This window comes from Urocitellus parryii, chromosome 4, assembly GCF_045843805.1.
Source record: "Urocitellus parryii isolate mUroPar1 chromosome 4, mUroPar1.hap1, whole genome shotgun sequence".
In the NCBI taxonomy this organism is placed as follows: domain Eukaryota; kingdom Metazoa; phylum Chordata; class Mammalia; order Rodentia; family Sciuridae; genus Urocitellus; species Urocitellus parryii.
The window spans coordinates 90,570,793-90,590,253 of NC_135534.1; the positions used below are offsets into that span (position 1 = coordinate 90,570,793).

General features: G+C 35.1%; 1 protein-coding gene across 8 annotated transcripts in view; it reads left to right on the forward strand.

Annotated features, from left to right (window-relative positions):
- The window catches only part of Yap1 (Yes1 associated transcriptional regulator), a 107,849-nt gene extending 90,291 nt beyond the window's left edge, over nt 1–17,558 (forward strand). For all 8 annotated transcript variants that reach the window (XM_026392451.2, XM_026392455.2, XM_026392453.2 and 5 more), the window contains 3 exons: nt 9,078–9,208; nt 13,153–13,265; nt 15,163–17,558. In XM_026392451.2, coding sequence (XP_026248236.2) covers nt 9,078–9,208; nt 13,153–13,265; nt 15,163–15,401 — 483 coding nt within the window. In that variant the 3' untranslated portion in view covers nt 15,402–17,558. The remainder of the gene's footprint in view (nt 1–9,077; nt 9,209–13,152; nt 13,266–15,162) is intronic.
- Nucleotides 17,559–19,461: the final 1,903 nt, after the last annotated feature.

Here is a 19,461-nt window from a genome sequence, read left to right on the forward strand (position 1 = left end):
TTTTTTCTTTGCATTTTCTCTGAAGTATTTCTCAAAGGAAGCTTTTATTAATAGTAAGTGAAGTGGAAATCAATATAGGAGCAGAAATTAACTCAAATGAGGATTGGATTCAAGTAAAAAGTCCTTCAAGCCAAAGTGGGTGTTGAGATTGTTTCTTCTTTTGTTCCTACTTAGACTTTAAACCCTAAGTTTGACAAATAAATTAAATACTTTTAGATCTTTATTTTATAGTCAAAGAGAAGATAGTTGATATAATTAAAACTATTAGGAATTCTTAGATACTTTTTAAAAACGGTGAAGTTTTAGAAAAGTTAAGGTTTGGCCTGGGGGGTGTAGCACAGTGGTATATTTGCTTGGCATGCACAGGCCTAGAGTTTGATCCCTGGCACCACAAAGAAAAAAGAAAAAAAAAGGCCAGACTTATAAATAATAAAAATTCTAAGATAGTAAAACTGCATTAGATTTTTGGAGGCCAGAGGAAACAATCTAAAAGAGATAGGTTTTAAAAATTCACTTTGCACACGCCAGAGATTAAAATACTTGATATTTTAATATGTTTTTTAGTTGTCAGCCTATTTATCTGACACAATTTTGAAAAAGTCAGTAAATGTATGAAATTTCAGATAGGGTTAAATTTACAATAGCTCAAATACCCAGAATCTGGTGGTATTTGGAAGCATTTATATGTGTTTTTCTTATCCTATATGTTTTCTACAAGACCTTAAAAGGTTCATGTTAGATGCAGAAGTGCAGCAACCTTGCTCAACTATCATAATGTCAAAGCCAGCACTCCTGTAACAAAACAGAGTGTGACAAGAGAAAAGCATAATAAATTACCTAACAAAGTTTTATGTAACGCAGGAGACTTCAGAAAAGAAAACCCAAAGATATAGGGAAAACTGTTTTTTGCTGAGGTTCAAAATGGACAGCCCTTTAGAAATCTTGACAAAACTGTTTTTCCTGCTGGTGATAGTCTGAGAGAGGAAGGCCTCTTTAGATTCAGCTTGGCATCTCTGTGCAGCATTCCTTCTGGATTGAGGTATTATGATCTATCAGATGAGGTAGGTCAAAGAAATCGAATGATTGATTGGTTGATTGTGTTTCCAGAGTTTGAACTCAGGGGTGCTTAACCACTGAACCACATGCCCAGCCCTTTTTACTTTTTATGTGGAGACAGGGTCTCACTAAGTTACTTAGGGCCTCGCTGAGTTGCTGAGGCTAATCTCAGGCTTGGAATCCTCCTGCCTCAGCCTCCCAAATCCACTGAAATTACAACTCAACTTGAGGAAAGGAATTCTAGTTTCTACGGCCTTTCTTTAGGGAGAAAGGGAGAATAAGAGAAAGAAGGGGAGGAGAAGGTTAGAAAGAGACTTGACCTCTATGACCCTTCCAGTGTCTTTCATTTCAAAGTACTCAACATGTCAAATCACGATGCTATGGGGTATTACTTTCTAAGTTCCAACAATATCAGGAAAGTTTGCACAAAGAGGAGTCATATTTTAAGTAAAGATGGCTTTAAATGGGATTTACCAGCATAATCCAGAAAGCTGTAAAGCACTTTCTAGTCTCAGCAGAATATATTAAAGGTGTAACTCAAGTTGTGAATATCAGGCATTATTTAAAGTTTTTGTTTATTTGCTTGTTTTAAGTTACATACTTCACATGCTTTGGAATGTGAGAACGTGCCAAACTTCAAAATGTTTTGGAATTTCCATTCTCTTCTTTTTTTATTTTTTTTTATTTTTAGGCCATCTCATTAGTTGCCCAGGCTGGCCTTGAACTTGAGATCCTTCTGAGTTCCTGGGATTATAGGCATGCACTACTGGGCCTGGAAAAATTTTGTTCATGTAGAGCTTAATATTTTAGTTTCATTATTCAATTACTCCTTGTTTTAATGTTCCAAAAGCAATTTCTATTAGAAGAAACTTTTAAAAAATATTTTTAGTTGTTTATAATAATTTATTTATATAGGGTGCTGAGGATAGATAAAACTCAGTGCCTCACACGTGCCAGGCAAATGCTCTGCCATTGAGCTACACTCCCAGCCCCTAGAAGAAAATTTTGAAACCATTTAATGCTCAAGTTTGTTTGTCATATCTCTTCCTCACATGTCACTGCTTCTTTGTAAATGAAAGAGACCTTTTTAGAGAAGGAGTAAGATAAAGTCTAAACTCTCAACAATCAGGGTCAGTCACAATTTCAATGAATGATAAAACCCATAAGTATTACTATTAAGGATATTTTACCTCTCTGTGGTAAAAAGATTCAGATGTTCACAGTTTTAGTCAGATATAACAAGTAGTACCACTGTTCAGAGCCATGTGAAAACAGTTGTTAGAGATCTTTTTTCCCCCTAAATTAATAATAGAAAACAATTTGGCTTTTCCCCCCTCCAACTCTCTGTTACGTTAGCAGGATCTAGGAAGGCTATTTCAAGATCCTTTAAACAGTTTTTTCATCATTATCTCTTTTCTCTTCGAAGACCTAATTTTGAATAAATTACATATTTGTTTAGGTATTTTGCATTATATAAATTTTATTTTTGGTGGGTGGGTTGAAAACTTTGTATAAAAAGGGAAGGGGAAGATTTAGCATCACACCCTGGACACTGTAATGTTGCCTCTTGTTTGTTATTTGAACAATGCCATAATAACCTCCTTTCTTTGAGACACAGATTACAAAAGACTTAATTCCAGAAATCTGTCAGAAACATGTTTAACCTCAAGATAATGCTGGGTACACTATATAGCACCTCTGTTTTAGATGTTACTTTTCAGAGTGTAGGATTATTATTTAGTTCTCATAATTGCCCCAAAATCTATGCATTTTTTTTCAGTTAAAAAAAATAGTCCTAAAGTTTAATTTGGTAAATGATACAAAATTTAACAGGGCTAGGTGTATAACTTAGTGATAGACCCTTACCTAGCATGTTGGGGTCCTGGGTTCAATCCCTAGCATTGGGGTACAAAAATAAAAGAAAGAAACAGAATCATTGTAAGTATTGGCTAAGTGTTTTAATAACTCTAGAAATAATGAAATATTCCGTGACTATTAAAAACTGTGTTTAAAAATGGGATATGGCAAGGCCCCTATATTGAACAGTTGGAAGAAATGGCTTTTTCCCTCTCATCAGCATTGTTGATATAAGCCACAAAGACAGACTCTTTATGTCTTTAAATTTAATACATATTATTATATTAGCTTTAGAGTTATATATCTGTAATATATGTTATACATATATATTTTTAGAAAAAAATTAAGTTGCTTTAAGAAAATAATTAAGGTTGACTTGGTAGTCCCCTCCAACAATTTAGGAATTGCTTCCATAGGCAATTTAGGAAGACTGTCTGAAAATGAAAAGAGATGTAAATACATAGGTCAGTGGTTGGGTTTAATCCCCAATACCACTTCTGTATCTGTATATACCTATGTAGACAATGCCTATTCTGTTATACTAAAGAGATTTTATGGATATGAACATTATTTTGTAATTGGTTAAATCTGGAATAATTGTTTTAAAAATAAGCTTTGGGACATAATTAGATTGTCTTCATAGCTGATTTAAATTGAAACATTTTATACAAAATATAAGTTACATCGATTATATCTATCTCTCAGGAGTAAGAGATTGTTTTATACTGAACACAGTAACTAAACTTAGAATACTGAGCTAAAAATACTAATTGGTTAAACTTCTGTTTTCCCAAAGGTAGAATAGTTTGATGATCTTTCAAAAATGGGAAAATAAGCAAGTAATAGGAAATTCAGCCAAAACTTGGTCATGTTTCTGTTCTGTATTTCAAAGGTCAAATAGTTAGTCTAGAGCATTTGACTTTTTATAAATGAAGTAAGTATTTTTAGCTCATTTTCTCCTGTAATAATATAAAAATATAGAAACTTTTCCCATTGAGCTTATAAATCTTAGCTAATGTGGGACACATTTAGAGTCAGAGTTCTTTGTACTTCAAGTAAAACTAGTGGTCTCATGTTGGTCTGGAAGGAACTTCCTAGAGTGGTTCACAAAGAAAAACAAGTTTGCCTACTTCATATAGTGAACTTTTATGGATCCAGAACCAAAGTAAACCATTGGCCCTTCTGTTTCCTTCTATCATTTGAAATAACAGTATAATTTCCCATAGAGTAAAAAAGACTTTTAAGAGTCGGGGATATAGCTTGGGGTTTGATCCCCAACATCTCACCCACTCCCCGCCCGCCACACACACACACAAAAAAAAAAACTTGAAAAGACAGGTGTGGTACTCTGTGTCTATAGATTTAGTTACTCACAAGGCTGAGCAGGAGGATTACAGGTTTAAGGCCAATCTCAGCAACATAGTGAAACCCTGTCTCAAAAAACAAAATAAGACAAAAACAAAAACTTTTAAGACAATATATACCATATTTAGGCTTGCTATAAAATTGATGCATATTATTTAGAAAAATAACAAGGCAGTAGAATTGGTCAGAAGTATGAAGACCCTAGAATATTTCTAAGTTTTTAGATTTCTAAGATGTTCAAGAGAAATGAAAGCTCGTATCTCCACAAAGCCAAAATTTAAAAACAACCAAAATGTTCTATCAGCAGGTGAATAAATGATAGCAGTATATCCCTACAGTAGTGTTAGCAATTGAACTATGTAATTATAACATGAATCTCAAAATATGCTAAATTTAAGTGAGTACATGCTGTATGATTCCATTTATAAAAATTTTATAAAACAACAAGTACTCTATAATGGAAAAAAAAAGCATATCATTAGTTTCTGAGGGTAAAATTGGGATAAGAAAAAGTAGGGGAAAATTGGGGGTGGGTATCTTGATTGTAATGGGAGTTTCAGAGGTGTGTACATATTTCAAAATTCATCAAATTGAACACTTTATGTACAGCTTATTACACATCAATTATGTCTCAGTAAATTCGTTAAAAAAATTACTTAAGATATCTAATCAATTCTGTTAGGTTTGCTGTCACTAGAAGAAATTCTCATACCCTGCACCCATAATAAAGTAGCCTTCTTTCATTAATCCTCCCAAATTCAGTTCAGATGAATTCTTGCTCATGGCTTACATATAGGTTTGATTGAAGATATTTCCATATTTCTTCTGGAGTCTGATTATCTCTTTAGGTAGCTTGGCATTATTTGCCTTCTTAACCACATCTCTAAGCTGCCTTTATTTATGATTGGGAGAGTTGGTTCTGTGGTGCCTGCTGACAGTAGAAATTCAGTTGTTAAATGAAGCAAAAAGTAAACATTAGCTTTGAACAAGCATAGTGGCAAAATTCAAAGCAGCAAAACCATGGACGGTCTAATCCGCACATAACTATTAGTTTTAACCTCATAAAATAATCTTGAAAAATGAGAACTTTATGAAAAGCTAAAATAAAAAGTTATGAAAATCATAGCCAATTCAGTTTTTTCAATAATAATTTACAGGGTAGTGTCATGTACTTGCTTTGTGATGAAAGAAGTTCAAAACTAGGCAAACAAACATAAAATGCAAAATAAAGAACTGTGGATATAGCTTCATCCATGGCAGATCTTTTGCCAAGTATGTACAAGGCCCTGGGTTCAATCACTAGCACCACAAAAAAAAAAAAAAATTAAAAAAGATCATTTGATCTTCACGATCCCCTCAATGCTTACATATTTTTAAAGACCCTTAGCTTCATCCTAGAACCCTATGCATCAGCCTCTTATACTCTAGTAAAGCGATTCATCTTACCTTTAAGGGTCATAGAGGAAATTCCATATCTTAAGAAGTCCTATAAATGTTTTACATATGCTCAGGATGTTAAAGACTTGGCATCTTTGTGTTCAGTCCAATCTTAATGGAGATGGAATCATCTTGGGGAGTTACCTAGAGAACTTGGTATCCCTATAAGGTTTTATATAAAAGGGAAGAAAGAAAAGTGTTCTGTGCAAGAACAGTATGTAGAAAGATGTGATACTGAGAAACTGTCTTCTTATGTGTACTATCATTTGGGGTTGTTTTGTTTTGATTCTGAGATTGGGTCTCACAATGTTGCCCAGGCTGGCCTTGACAATCCTTTCACCTCAGTCTCAGTAGCTAGGATTACAAAGTATGCTGAACCTCTGCTTTACTATCATTGTTATAAAGTTACTTTTCACTTTGGAAGATGAGAATAGGAGGGGTCAAAGATAGAGGATACAAAGAAAAGAAATAGAAGGGATCTCTAGAAGCACTGAGAGTGGGTTAGTCTTCAATAAACTCATTTTCTGAAAGTGGAAGAAAGATTATAAAGATGGTGCAAATGAAGATACCTTTGAGGGGAAGCAGAAGAGATGGCAGGAACAGTCAGAAGATCCCAGATTGGACCTCACAATCTCAGTGTTGTTTAAATTAGAAAGAGATGGAAATGGACTTGACCCATTAGGAGCTTAAGACATTATGCCATGTTAGAATATTTGATCATGAGAATATGAGAAAGAACTGAGCAAGGACTATCTCACCCCTCCAAAATCAGTAAATGGTACTAAGGGCCAAGGCCTAAGACCATTAATTTGTCATTATTCCATTCTGCATAGTTGTATGATTTTTTTTTCCCTGTAGCATTTCTCAGGAATCTCAGTATAAAAACTAAAGCACATTTTAGCATTGACTCAGGTTGGGATTTGCTGGACTGAGGTAAAATTATCTGTACATCAGGAATCTGAAAAGTGCTGTGTATATCTCAAATGATCAGGCATGAGTTCAAGCTCGTAGAGGAGAAAAACTTACAAAACCAGAAGAGAGCCAACAGACTGGGATAGTAAGAAGAGAAGGTTCTAGAGTCTCTGAGTCTGGATTGCTGGTAGAGTAGAGGAGGAAACTGGATAGGAAGAAAAATATGGTCAGAAAGTAGGAAAAGTGTACATAGTTTTCTAGGAGAGAAATTTCTAAGCCAGTTCCAGGGTGTTACTGAGGGAGTTTTATGCTTGAAATACAATAGTGAAGCAGTCAGCATCATTGCATTTTCAACAATGGGTTATCATGAGTTTTGTATGTGGTTATCGACAGTTCCAGGATGATAGATGTAATTGGGAAGAAGTGAAACACAGATCCTTATTCCAAAGGATTGGGATTTTAGGGATAGCTTGATTTCAAAAACAAGATCTTGGCAGCTATACACGTGGGTAATTGAGGTAGGTAGAAATGAAGGTCATTGGATTCTAGAAGGTAAACTTGAGGCATGTTAAGAATCATGGGGTCTACTTGGCAAGGGTCCCTGAGCCAGCCTTTGAAATTATATTATACCTAAAGTAGAATAGCTTGAGTTCAGTAAATCGTGTACAAGAAGCAGTTAGCCTTGTCAAAGAGTACATGGTACTTTGGCATTCAGCTGAACCCATGGATCCATTCTCAGAACGTTGGGCTTTTTTAAGTATATAGGAAGGACGATAATCTACAGGATTATTTTTTAAAGGGAATTTCATTGATAGTTATCAAAATATTAAATAAAAACTGTGATATAAAATTTTCTTGTAATATTGAGAATAGAATCTAAGGGTGCTCTACCACTGAGCTACCTCGCAGCCCTTTTTATTTTTTGAGACGGAGTCTTATTTAGTTGCCTATGCTGGCCTTGAACGTGGAATTGTCTTGCCTCTGCCTCCCAAGTTGCTGGGATTACAGGTGTGTCTCCTGGCAACACACAATTCTTTTTGATGTATAAATTATCAAGATGTAGAAATATGTCTTACCCCTGCTGTAACATTGAAATAGTAATAAGTCTAAATGGTATTTTAAGATGTTTTCAGCAATTACAATGTATTATGAAAATATCTTTGTCTTATATTAATGATACATCAGAAGTACCATGACTATTGTTGTATTTCCTATATTCATAAATGAAGAAAACACAAATTTTAAGTTAGAATCTAACAAAAATTAAGGTATACATTTTTTTCCTCAACCAAGGTCACAAACCTCAGACTTCTTTCAAAGTCTTCTGGTTAAGAAACCCATGTTTAAAGGATTGTATATCCAGAAGGCATAAATCTGAACAAAAAGTGGGTTTTACATGGGAGAAATCATCATCTATAAGGGACAGTGAAGAGCTAGGAGGTTATTTCCACACTTCCTAACCTTTTGGGGAATATGGGGGGTGATGGGGTTTTTTGCAGGGAGCAGACTTGGCTCTGAAAGCTGCTGGGTGGAGAAGAGCAGGGTGCTTTGTATTTAAGAAAAATAAATAAAACTATATTTATGAGAATAAAGAACAATGAATGAATAAAAAGGAGAGAAAAAGGTCAAGGATATTAATGAAGAGGGAAGGAGTCCCTCAGAGTGAGATGAACTAGCCTGGACCATACATAACTGAAGCCCAGGATGAGGTGGGCCTTGGGGAACCATTAGTGTAGTAGCTAATAGCAATTGCTCAGATTTTCAGGTAAAATTCTGCTGAGCAAAATTGTTGGATATTCCTGAAGAAATTTTAAATATCATGGTTCTGGTAGAGAAACTTTGGGTTCGTGTTTTAATTCCTTTGTCTTTCTTTTCCCTTCCTCTGTCCCTGCCAGAGGATAGAACATACACTACCTAGCTCAAGATAGAAAAATCTGAAGTTAAAGGAGACATGTGATAACAGTGGTGGAGGTGGGGTGAAGGGGAAGATTACTGTCTTTATATTATCAAATGTTCTTTCTAGTTTATTTTTATTGCTGGTCCCATCACACACACGCACACACACACACACACACACACACACACACAAAAAAAACACATGAGCACTTAAGAATTAATTTTTTAAAGACCAGACTTATAATTCTGTCCCAAAAGGGAGGATTTGAGAGTATCAGCTAGAGTAAGGAAAATTGCAAAATCAAATTAATTAGCAAACTGTGCTATGGTGTTAATATTACTAGATAAACTTTCAATTTATATAATTTGAAGTCACTTGAAGTGTAAAGAAAAATTTGGTTGTTCTTACTAGGTAACATATCAATTTAAAATAAATACTTTATGTGTACCCGGGTATTCTAATGTGAATTTAATTTCTTTTAAATCTAACAATACTTTTGCTAATTGGTAAATTAATTATCTTTATACTTGGTTTTTTTGTTTGTTTGTTTAAGGAATTAGCTCTTCGTAGCCAATTACCAACACTGGAGCAGGATGGTGGGACTCAAAATCCGGTGTCTTCTCCTGGGATGTCTCAGGAATTGAGAACAATGACGACCAATAGCTCAGATCCCTTTCTTAACAGGTTGGTAAGAGTGCTAATAGCCAATATCTGAAAAAGATACGTTTAAATTTATTCTGCCTAGTACTTAGAGTGGTCTGTTTTGAACATACATGCAGGCCAAAAACCATAGCTGTAAATAAATCTCCACGTATGGTAAGTACAATAAAAATTGAGGACAAAACATGTCTCTTTTAAGAGGAAGTAAGCTGTTCAGACTTGTGGAAGGGATACTTATTCAATTACAATGTGTTTGCTTCTACCTATACTGTTGACTAACAGTCACTTAAAATTAATAGAATCATGAAGGAACATGTAAGTGCCTTTCTGTGAGAGCAAATGAACTGCATCTTAAACCTACTTAGGGTTACATTGTAAGAATCATTGGCAGGAATTTTCCACACAGCTGTGCAACCTGAGTGGCTCCATCCCAAAGCATTGTCAATGCCTCATGTTCTTAAAAGTCTGTGTAGTTCAAGGAGATAAAGTATAAGGTTGTGACTCTTTAAAAAGAAAGAAAAAATTCATTAAGCTGGGTGTGTTGTGCACACCTGAAATTCCAACAACTTAAAGGCTGAGGATTGCAAGTTTGAGACCAGCCTGAGCAACTTAGTGAGAACTTGTCTCAAAATAAAAAATAAAAAGGGTTGGGAATGTGGGGTGCATAGGTACATGCTTATAATCCCAGTGGCTTGGGAGGCTAAAGCAGGAGGATCACAGGTTCAAAGCCAACCTCAACAATTTAGCAAGGCCCTAAGAACTTAGCAAGACCCTATCTCTAAAGAAAGTATAAAAAACGGCTATGGATGTGGGTCAGTGGTTAAGCACCTCTGGGTTCAATCCCTGGTACCCCACCACCAAAAAGAAATGCATTAGGATTGGTGACTGTATTTGAAATAACAGAGCTTGAAGGATGCTTCTTAGTGACTTACCATAATTCTTAAGTTTCAGGCAGATTGTAATTTTTTTTTTAACCTCAAAAGCCATTTAAAATTGATACTTGACTAAAATTTGTTTAGGTTATAAAATAGCTTTAGAATTTTATTTTTAAAAAGTGCAAATATCTTGTGGGTTGTTTTTTTTTTTTTAAACCTCCTAACCAATTTTAAGTAACATACTTTAAAAAAATATTTAAAGGTATATTGATTTAGGAAAGCTATTATGCTACCTCTTAATTTCTCACCAGTTGAATTAAAAACTTCATGATTGTAGGAAAAAAAATTTTATTCTAAAAATATTTAGAACAATGGAATTCCCCATTGTTCTGTCTGTCTTAAGATTGTACTATGACCTGGTTAGGTTTGATTTATTTTGCTTTGCAGTGCTGAGGATTGAACCCAGAGTCTTGTACATGCTAGGCAAGTGCTCTACTACTGAGCTACATCCCCAACCCAGGAGCTTTGATTTTAGAGGCTAAAACATATTTTAAGTACAACTTGTATTTTATACAAGTTTACATATTTGAACTTAAACTGAGGCTAATGAGGAATAGTCTTAGGCACAAAACTTCTTTTTTTCTTCCACAAGGAAAATCTCAGATCAGTATTATTGATAAAACAGTACCAGTTTTACCAACAACCTTTGGTTCAGGGATAAAATTAAACTTTTTTGTTTTTTTTTTTTTTTTAATAATGGAGGTATCCATAGTGGCGCATGGCTAAAATCTGAGCTAGGCAGGAAAAGGACTAGGGATAACTCAGTGAGAGAGTACTTACCTAGTTATGAGGTTAGTCCCCAGTAGTGAAAGGGGGTGGAGGGAAATGGACAGGCTGCATATCTCTCTGGCAGTCATTGGTGAAAATTGTTAAAACTTGATGAGAGTTGAGCTGCCATTTCAGATTCTCTTCCTGGTAAGATCACAGAGTGACAGGTAGTTGTTGTGATTAATCTAAGGGCAGAATCATGTATTTATTCTCTGTAGTATGCCCTAGTTTCTGAAGTACACATCTGTTATGTTTTTTCTTGAAACTTCGCATTCTGAAGTTTCTCTGTTGCTTGCTAGTTGGTTTATGCTTGTTCCTTAAGCTCTAAACAATTTGATTCCCCTCACTTGCCATGGAATTGACTAGTGGTATATAGTATCCCCTTATCTCCCTCTTGTTCTAAGATCCTTTGAAGCAAGTTCAGGTATCCCCCTCCATGAAAACTTTTCCCTTTTACAAATTTTCAAGCTCACTTCTCTGTGTTTGTCCTGAAAGAACCTTACTTACATAGTTCATGTAGCCCTTAATTCATTAGTGTATTTGTTCACGTCTCTTGGTGCATTTGTGAGCTTTTAAAAAAGCATCCCTTGGGCTGAGAATGGTGGTGCACACCTGTAATCCCAGCAACTTGGGAGGCCAAGGTACAAGTATCACAAGTTCAAAGTGAGCCTTAGCAACTTCATGAGACCCTAAACAACTTGGCAAGACCCTGTCTCAAAATAAAATTGAAGAGGGCTAGGGATGTGATTAAGCATCCCTGTGTTCAATCCCTGTTACCAAAAAGAAAAAGAAGAAAAAATGTATCATTTGGCATGCCAAAGCCCAGGGTTTGATACCTAGCACTTCACGGGAAATTGGCAATATTTGTAATTTATTGTTGTTAACTTCTATCCTCAGAGCCTAATCTAATGCTTGTGGTATAATAGCAAATGTTCAGTGAACATTTATTGAATGGGACCTGCAGATGGTGGGATTGTGCAGAGAGCTGTTCCTAGGAGGAAAGTCTTCTAGGGAATACCCATGTACTCCCCTGTGGTTTTAGAATGAACTGTTTAACTCTGTAAATTCATCTGTTTTGTAATGGACTGTAACATTGATGAGGCCCTTGTCCCAGATCAGGGCATTCAAAATAAAAACAAACCACATCCTGAGGTCTTTTCATATATGGCTGTAGTGTCTACAAATAGTCTTAGAGACTAATTTGTGTTTTCTTAGATTGGTGTGAGGCTCTGAATCTTGCCAAAATCTGACAGAAGCATTGAGCCCAGTGTAAGCCTGGTGTGTGTGTGTGTGTGTGTGAAGTTGCTTTTTTGTTTTTAAAACAGTTGCTTAAATGTCAAGATGTGGGGAAATTTAAAGCACACATTTATGTTGAGAAACATTAATAGCAATTGCCTATGATTTTCTAGTATTAGGGACTCACAATTTTACAGTCAATACCAGTTGATGTCTTTGTGCTACTAGCTTAGAAAAAATATTTTATTTATGAAGTAATATTCTGAGGATTTTTGCAATTTCTTTATGTAAATCTGGGAAACTTCTCATTTAGCCTAAAGTAAAAAATCTGACTTGGCTCATGTTTTTCCTCAAGGGATGTGTCTTGTACTATTTTCTTTTGTTCTTTCCTACAATTGGAGCTATAAGGCCTTATGCTAAGGTATTTGAGTTTTTCCCTCCTCTAAGCAGAAGCAAGGAAATCAAACTACAGGAATTCTTTTCTTATTAGCAGTGACTCATATATTTTGGCCCCAGTTCAAAAAGAAATTCTGATATTTTATTTTGGGTTCATTTTTTCTTGGTTTAAGTTCTCTGCACAAGAGCTAAGACGTTAACATGAGTCCCATCCACTTAGTATTTGGGTTTTGACCTCTCTGCCTTTGCTACTACCACCTGGATAATTGAAACCTTGGAACCATTGAGCTGTGTGGAGTGTGCGCCTCTACCGCCCAACTTTATTCCTGTATTCAGGTGGTGTCCAGACAGAATACCTGTGCAGAGAATTTTTTTTTTTTCTTTCATTGCCATCATAGTCAGTTCCTTAGGAAAGATCTGGTCCTTTAGAGCTGCCAGCTTCAATTGTTTATTACAAGTTTATAGGACAAGGGTTATGTATGCCCATGAAGGGGGATCCTTGTTTCATGTATTTCAGGTCAAGAATTTTCACTAATCTTTGAGAATTATTTTGACTTTTTGTTGCTGTTATTTGTTTATTTTTGCTTTGTATAAAAAAATTTGCATCAGTCTTCAACTATCATTTTTTTATAGTGGCACCTATCACTCTCGAGATGAGAGTACAGACAGTGGACTAAGCATGAGCAGCTACAGTGTCCCTCGAACCCCAGATGACTTCCTGAACAGTGTTGATGAAATGGATACAGGTTAGTATTCTTCATTCCTCTGAGAAATCTGACTGGCCTGGTGGTGCATGCCTTTAATCCCAGCAGCTGGGGAGGCTAAGGCAGGAGGATCTCTAGTTCAAAGCCAGCCTCGGCAACTTAGCAAGGTGATAAGCAACTCAGTGAGACCCTGTCTCCAAATAAAATACAAAAATGGGCTGGGGATGAGGCTCAGTGCCCCTGAATTCAATCTCCAGTACCCCCCCCCCAAAAAAAGAAAGAAATCTGTTAGTCACAGATAATCATATTATCACCAGATCTAATAAGTTATTGTGAGCAGAGTATTCAGAGGAAAACCATTTAAAATTCTTTAAACTTTAATTTGAGCCTGCCTTTTTTTATTCCTATGAGATGAATTATGATTTCAAGTATGTTTCTGATATTTAAATGTCATGAAATGGATATCTTAGCTCCATTTGAATAAAACTGATAACATGATTTATTTTAACATGTCTATTGGCAAGGTAATTGAGGACCCTATTGGAAGTGTCTCCTATTATAGATTTGTGTTTTTAATTTTGGTGAGAGTTTTCTATATGCAGTTCATTGTTTGCTTCTTTCTTTTTTTCTGGGTTTTTTTTTTTTTTTATTCAACTTAGGTGTAATGGGACCAGGAAACTGGGTGGAAAAGACTTGGTATTGGAGCCTATCTACTTAGGGTTAGAATAGTTAGTAGAGGTCTTTCAGAAGTTAAGAAATTGCTGCTTCACAGAGATAGTTAAGGAACTGTTTCTCCCATAGCTTACCTGGTGACCATTGTCCTGGATTTGACAACTGTAGAGTATAGGAATTTGCAGCGAAGAGAAATAAAGCAGCTCCTCAGCTAGCCAACTCTTTAGTTACCAACTTCTCTAAAAGTGTTTGGCAAGTCTTTTGTGCTGATGCTTACTTATCTAGCTCATGACTATGATACTTTCTAGAATCCATACTACCCTTTTCTCTTTGCTTACCTAGATCTTAAGCCGTACTTAGTAGCCATTTCAAACCCAATTCATGAACTATCCTTCCTCCTTTTATCATTTTTTTTCTTCTTTAGACCCCCTATAGCACTTAATGGATTATGTTTTTTCAAAAGTATATATTGTTTAAACTCTGAGGAATGTTAATATGTCTATGCAAAAAAAAAAAAGGTTCTGTGACCAGGTTAAGTTTGGGAATCCTAGAAGCTAGACTAAAAATTTATTTATGCAAAGACTTTTGGTGTTATGAACGACCAATTTAAAAAAAAAAAAAAAAAGACTTTTGGGAAGCTTGTTTTGCTTTTATGAATGTGGAGTAGAGTACTCATGTAGTCCTTTGATTTTATGTTCCTCATATGTAAGAGAGGGCTGGAGTTGTACCTCAGTGGTAGAATGCTTGCCTAGCACATGTGAGGCACTGGGTTCAAGCCTTAGCACCACATAAAAAAATAAATAAATAAAGATATCGTGTCAATCAACAACTAAAAATATTTTTAAAAAATCTCTTTTAAAAGAAAAATATATGTAAGAGAAAGGCAGGGCTATACCATTCATTTTATATTTAATCTTATTATGGTGGTAAATAACTGGAAAACAATAGGCAGCTATACTGTCATGTGGTGTGCTTCTTCTTTCTTCCTTTGCCACATAAAATTTTTCAAGGGATTTTTGCTTTTTCATCCCTTTCTGTGCTCAGTCCTTAGTGGTAAGCATTCAAGCTATACATTGAATATCTGAACAAATACTGAAACACAGATAAACTTGGCATTGTAATTTTGTTATCTCTGTGGTATCTTCTAGAATGAATTCAGGCCAGTCAGGAATGCTTTTCCATTACTATGCATTTCTGTACACTCATAAGATACAGCTTTGATGTTAGCTTTTCTAAAAGGATCTGTCTCTCCCTTTGATACAACTAGGTGATACTATCAACCAAAGCACCCTGCCCTCACAGCAGAACCGTTTCCCAGACTACCTTGAAGCCATTCCTGGGACAAATGTGGACCTTGGAACACTGGAAGGAGATGGAATGAACATAGAAGGAGAGGAGTTGATGCCCAGTCTTCAGGAAGCTCTGAGTTCTGACATCCTTAATGACATGGAATCTGTTTTGGCTGCCACCAAGCTAGATAAAGAAAGCTTTCTTACATGGCTATAAAGCCCTCAGGTAGACTGAATTCTAAATCTGTGAAGGATCTAAGGAGATGAGACGTGTGCCTGAAATTTCCAAATAAGCCAGCTGCAATTTTATGGCTAATAACAAACAAAAAATATATATATATGAACAAACAAACGTCCAGCAAGATTCTTTCATCCACTATTTTGCTCTTTCTTGTCCATTGCTGCTGTTAATATATTGCTGACCTCTTTCACAGTTGGCCCTAAAGAATCAAAAAAAAAAAAAAAATCCAAAACAACAAAAAAATTCTTTGCTATTATAACTACTGTTTATTTGGGGGGCTGGGGGAAGTGAGCCTGTTTGGATGATGGATGTCATTCCTTTTGCCCAGTTAGATATTTGACTCAGACTTGGAAATCAGATGCTTCATGTCACAGCGTTTAGTTTGTTCACAACTAGGTGATACTATCAACCAAATGCTTCTTCAGCTGCATTTGGCCAGTGGAAAAACATGTCTTACTGGTCTAACAAGCCAAAAATGTTGTATCCGATATTAAGTACTTAATGCTAATTTGAAGAGGTAGCTGAAACCAAGGCTGAAGACTTATTTTCAGTGTTTTGTTTTTTCCTCCTAGTGCTATCATTAGTCACATAGTGACCTTGATTTTATTTTAGGAGCTTAAGGCATGAGACAATTTCCATAGAAATATATTAATTATTGCCACATACTCTAGTATAGGTTTGGGTGGATATTTTTTGTGGATGTTTTGGGTTTTCTGGGTTTTTTTTTTTTTTTTTTTTTGGTTTTTTTTGTTTGTTTGTGTTGGTTGGTTGGTTTTGTTGAAACTTAGGCAAGTTACTCTTAGTAAATCTGTTTAATCTGTTTATAGTTGTAGTTTGGGACATTTATTGTAGTTCTTTTGATAAAATTTACATTTCCTGAGTTTTTTGCCATCTTATTTAAATCTTGATTATCTGCTCTCTAAACACACACACATACACAGTGTTTATAATAGTGTGATAGCAGAATGTACTTTTTTTTTTTAAAGTTTCCCTACTTTCCAATTTATTTTTAAAATGGTAGCTTTGAATGTATACATTTATAATACATGACTAGTAGTGCATATCTCACAAGCAGTTTTAATCTGGTTGGGGCAATCTGCAGATGTTTGAGATAGTTTTGTCTTCTAAAAGGGCTATTACTAAGGATAGTGCCTAAAGGAATACTCTTTGCTCTCTGGGCACAAGATAAATACCTGATGAATTGGAAAGGAGCAGACTAGAAATGGTTTTATTTTCTCCCTTGAACAAGTTTGAGTCTTAGAAATCACTGAGTAGGTTTATGATGTACGTGACAGAAGTGAGCTTTACAGCAACTCACCTTCCTTCAGCTTTGGAAATTTACACTCGCCTTAGTTTTGGAAGTAAACTCTGGTACTTCAGTTCTCATTTATAATGAGTACATTGAAGACTAGATTAAAATATTTTCTATAAAATTGTTCTTGTAAACAGAGTAGACAACCCTCCCGAAGCCACACCTCCACCCACCCCACCCCACCCCAAGTGCTGGGGGGCTCGAATCTGAGGCCTTGCTTGTGCTAGGCAAGTGCTTGAGCTACATCCTCAGCCATTACAGGATTGTTCTTAACAAAACTTGCTCCTACTTTCACATGCTGAAAATTAAACCTCTAGGTAGTATGTAGACTAGTATAAGGTCATGAGTTAGCTGGTAAAGTGGTCAGATTAATAAATGTATATTGGTTGTTGAATTTAGCAAAGTAGTAGAGATAATCATGATTATACCTTTATTTTTACAGGAAGAGATATAACTAGAGTATGTGTCTACAGAAATAATAATGGTTTCCAAAGACTATTTTTTAATGAACAAAGTGAACATGAATTTACTCTTCAATATATAAGCTATAAAGTAGTGTTTATGAATTAGAGTGGTACCAGCTAGTATCTCTGTGATTTAAGGGTCTTTCAGTGCTTCTAGCATAAGCCCTTATTTTCAAGGGTTTATAACAGACAGAATCTGTTTTCCTGGGTTCAGCTACTATGAAAAAGCTTCAGCTCCGGAAGGTAGATTTTTTTTTTTTTTTTCCTTTTTCCAATTACAAAATCCAAGCATTTTGACCCTTCAATTTGGAGGAGTGCAAAAGTGGAAGTAAGAAGTTTTATTTTAAGTACTTTTCAGTGCTCAAGAAAAATGCAATCACTGTATTATATATAATGATTCATGGGTTGTTGTTCATAATAATTTGACTCAGCTTTCATTTTAAAAACAGCAGAAAGATTCAGTGTTGAATCAAGTTGGGGTGGGGATGGCCAGTGTGCAAATGCATTGAGTTTTAGAACAATAATGAAATTCTACCTAGAATGCATAATTGAGCATTTGGATGAGATAGCATGTTGTTTTTAATGTGCAGATCAGAGCTACTTAGTGCCTATAATTTGCCAGTAAGTCACAAATTAAAATCAAATCTTATATATCAGCAGAGTAGCTTTGGCTTAGGGGGAGGGTGGGAAGGTGGGAGTGGGTTGTGAAGAGTTAGTGGGACCTTGATAGAAAACTTTATAAACTTTCTCTTCAATAAAGACTTATCTTGCATCTTGCTATCATTAAAGGCAGTTGTTCCTAAAATTTCAATCACTTAAGAACACCCACAAAGCAAAAATATCGTTTCCTCCCAAATTTAATTTGCCCAGTTATACCTCAGTGTTGTAGCAGTGCTGTGTACCTGACATAGTGCTTTGATCTTATCATACCCTTGTAGTGACCTGGAAGAGATTTAAGAGTCCTTTCTCTTTTTGAGTTTGAATCATAGCTTTGATGTGGTCTTTCTTGTTTTATGTTCTTGTTCCTAATGTAAAAGTGTTTAATGCTTTTTGGTTGTATTGGGTAGTATGGGGATAAGGTTTTAACTGGTTATTCTTGAATTGCTTTTACAATAAACCAATTTTATAATCTTTAAATCCATCAACTTTTTATATTTTTTTTTTAAGTTACGGCTTCTTAAATCTACTTATGATTGATGGAACACATTGATTTGGAACTTCAGATCTTCCAAAGCACTATTTGTTGTAATATTATTTTTTAAATATAGTGCCTTTTAAAAAAATAACATAAGGAAGTGACTGTGATACAAATAATGTTAATGTTTTAAGTTCTACTCATTTTAGGTAGATGCATTCTATATAGAACATGGCAGAAAGATGAAAAACAGTAATTGTGTATTCAGAATTCATACCAATCAGTGTTGAAACTTAGTACAAAAGCAGGAGGCAATATCCATTGATTAATGATTTCATAGCTTTTGTATATCTGAGAAATGAGTGCTCAGATGAATTTTATCTTTGCAAGCATGTTTTTGTAAGAATTGTGGGTGTGCCTATCTTAACATTTATTTTCTGTATTTTGAAATCAAGTATTCTCCACGTTTTAAATGTTTTATATTAGAGATTTCTTTAATGCACACTTGTCAGATATATATATATAGTACCAATGTACCAATGTTACCTTTTGTTTTTAGATGTTAAGCGCATGCTCATGTTAGGTACTTACAAAAATTGTTACATTATTTTTTCTTATGTAATTCCTTTTTTGTTTGTTTATGTTGTCCAAATATATTCTTTCCTTAAACTCTTCCTTGTTGTTTTTAATAGTTTATAATATTTAAAACTCTTTGGCTTAATAGTCTTTCAGTAGAAGTAGTACTAAAAATTAAAGGTTAGTATAGTAGTAACTGGTAGAGAGATGAAGCCAGGTTAAGTTTAAAATTAGTTTGCTCCCTGAAGTTAGGCATGGCATTTGGAACTTTAAAAATTTAGGTAAAGGGGTGAGGTTGTGGCTCAGTGGTAGAGTGCTTGCCTAGCACGTGCGAGGTGCTGGGTTTGATCCTCAGCACCACATAAAAATAAATAAAATCAAGATATTGTGTCCATCTACAACTAATATATAAAATTAGGTAGAGTTCTTTGAACTCTTTTCTATATTCTTCATATGTATCATCCCCATCGTCAGTGGCAGGGTATACGCAGAATTCTGTCTACTTCATTCTAAAATGACCTGACTACATGTAACAGCACAGAGGAAATT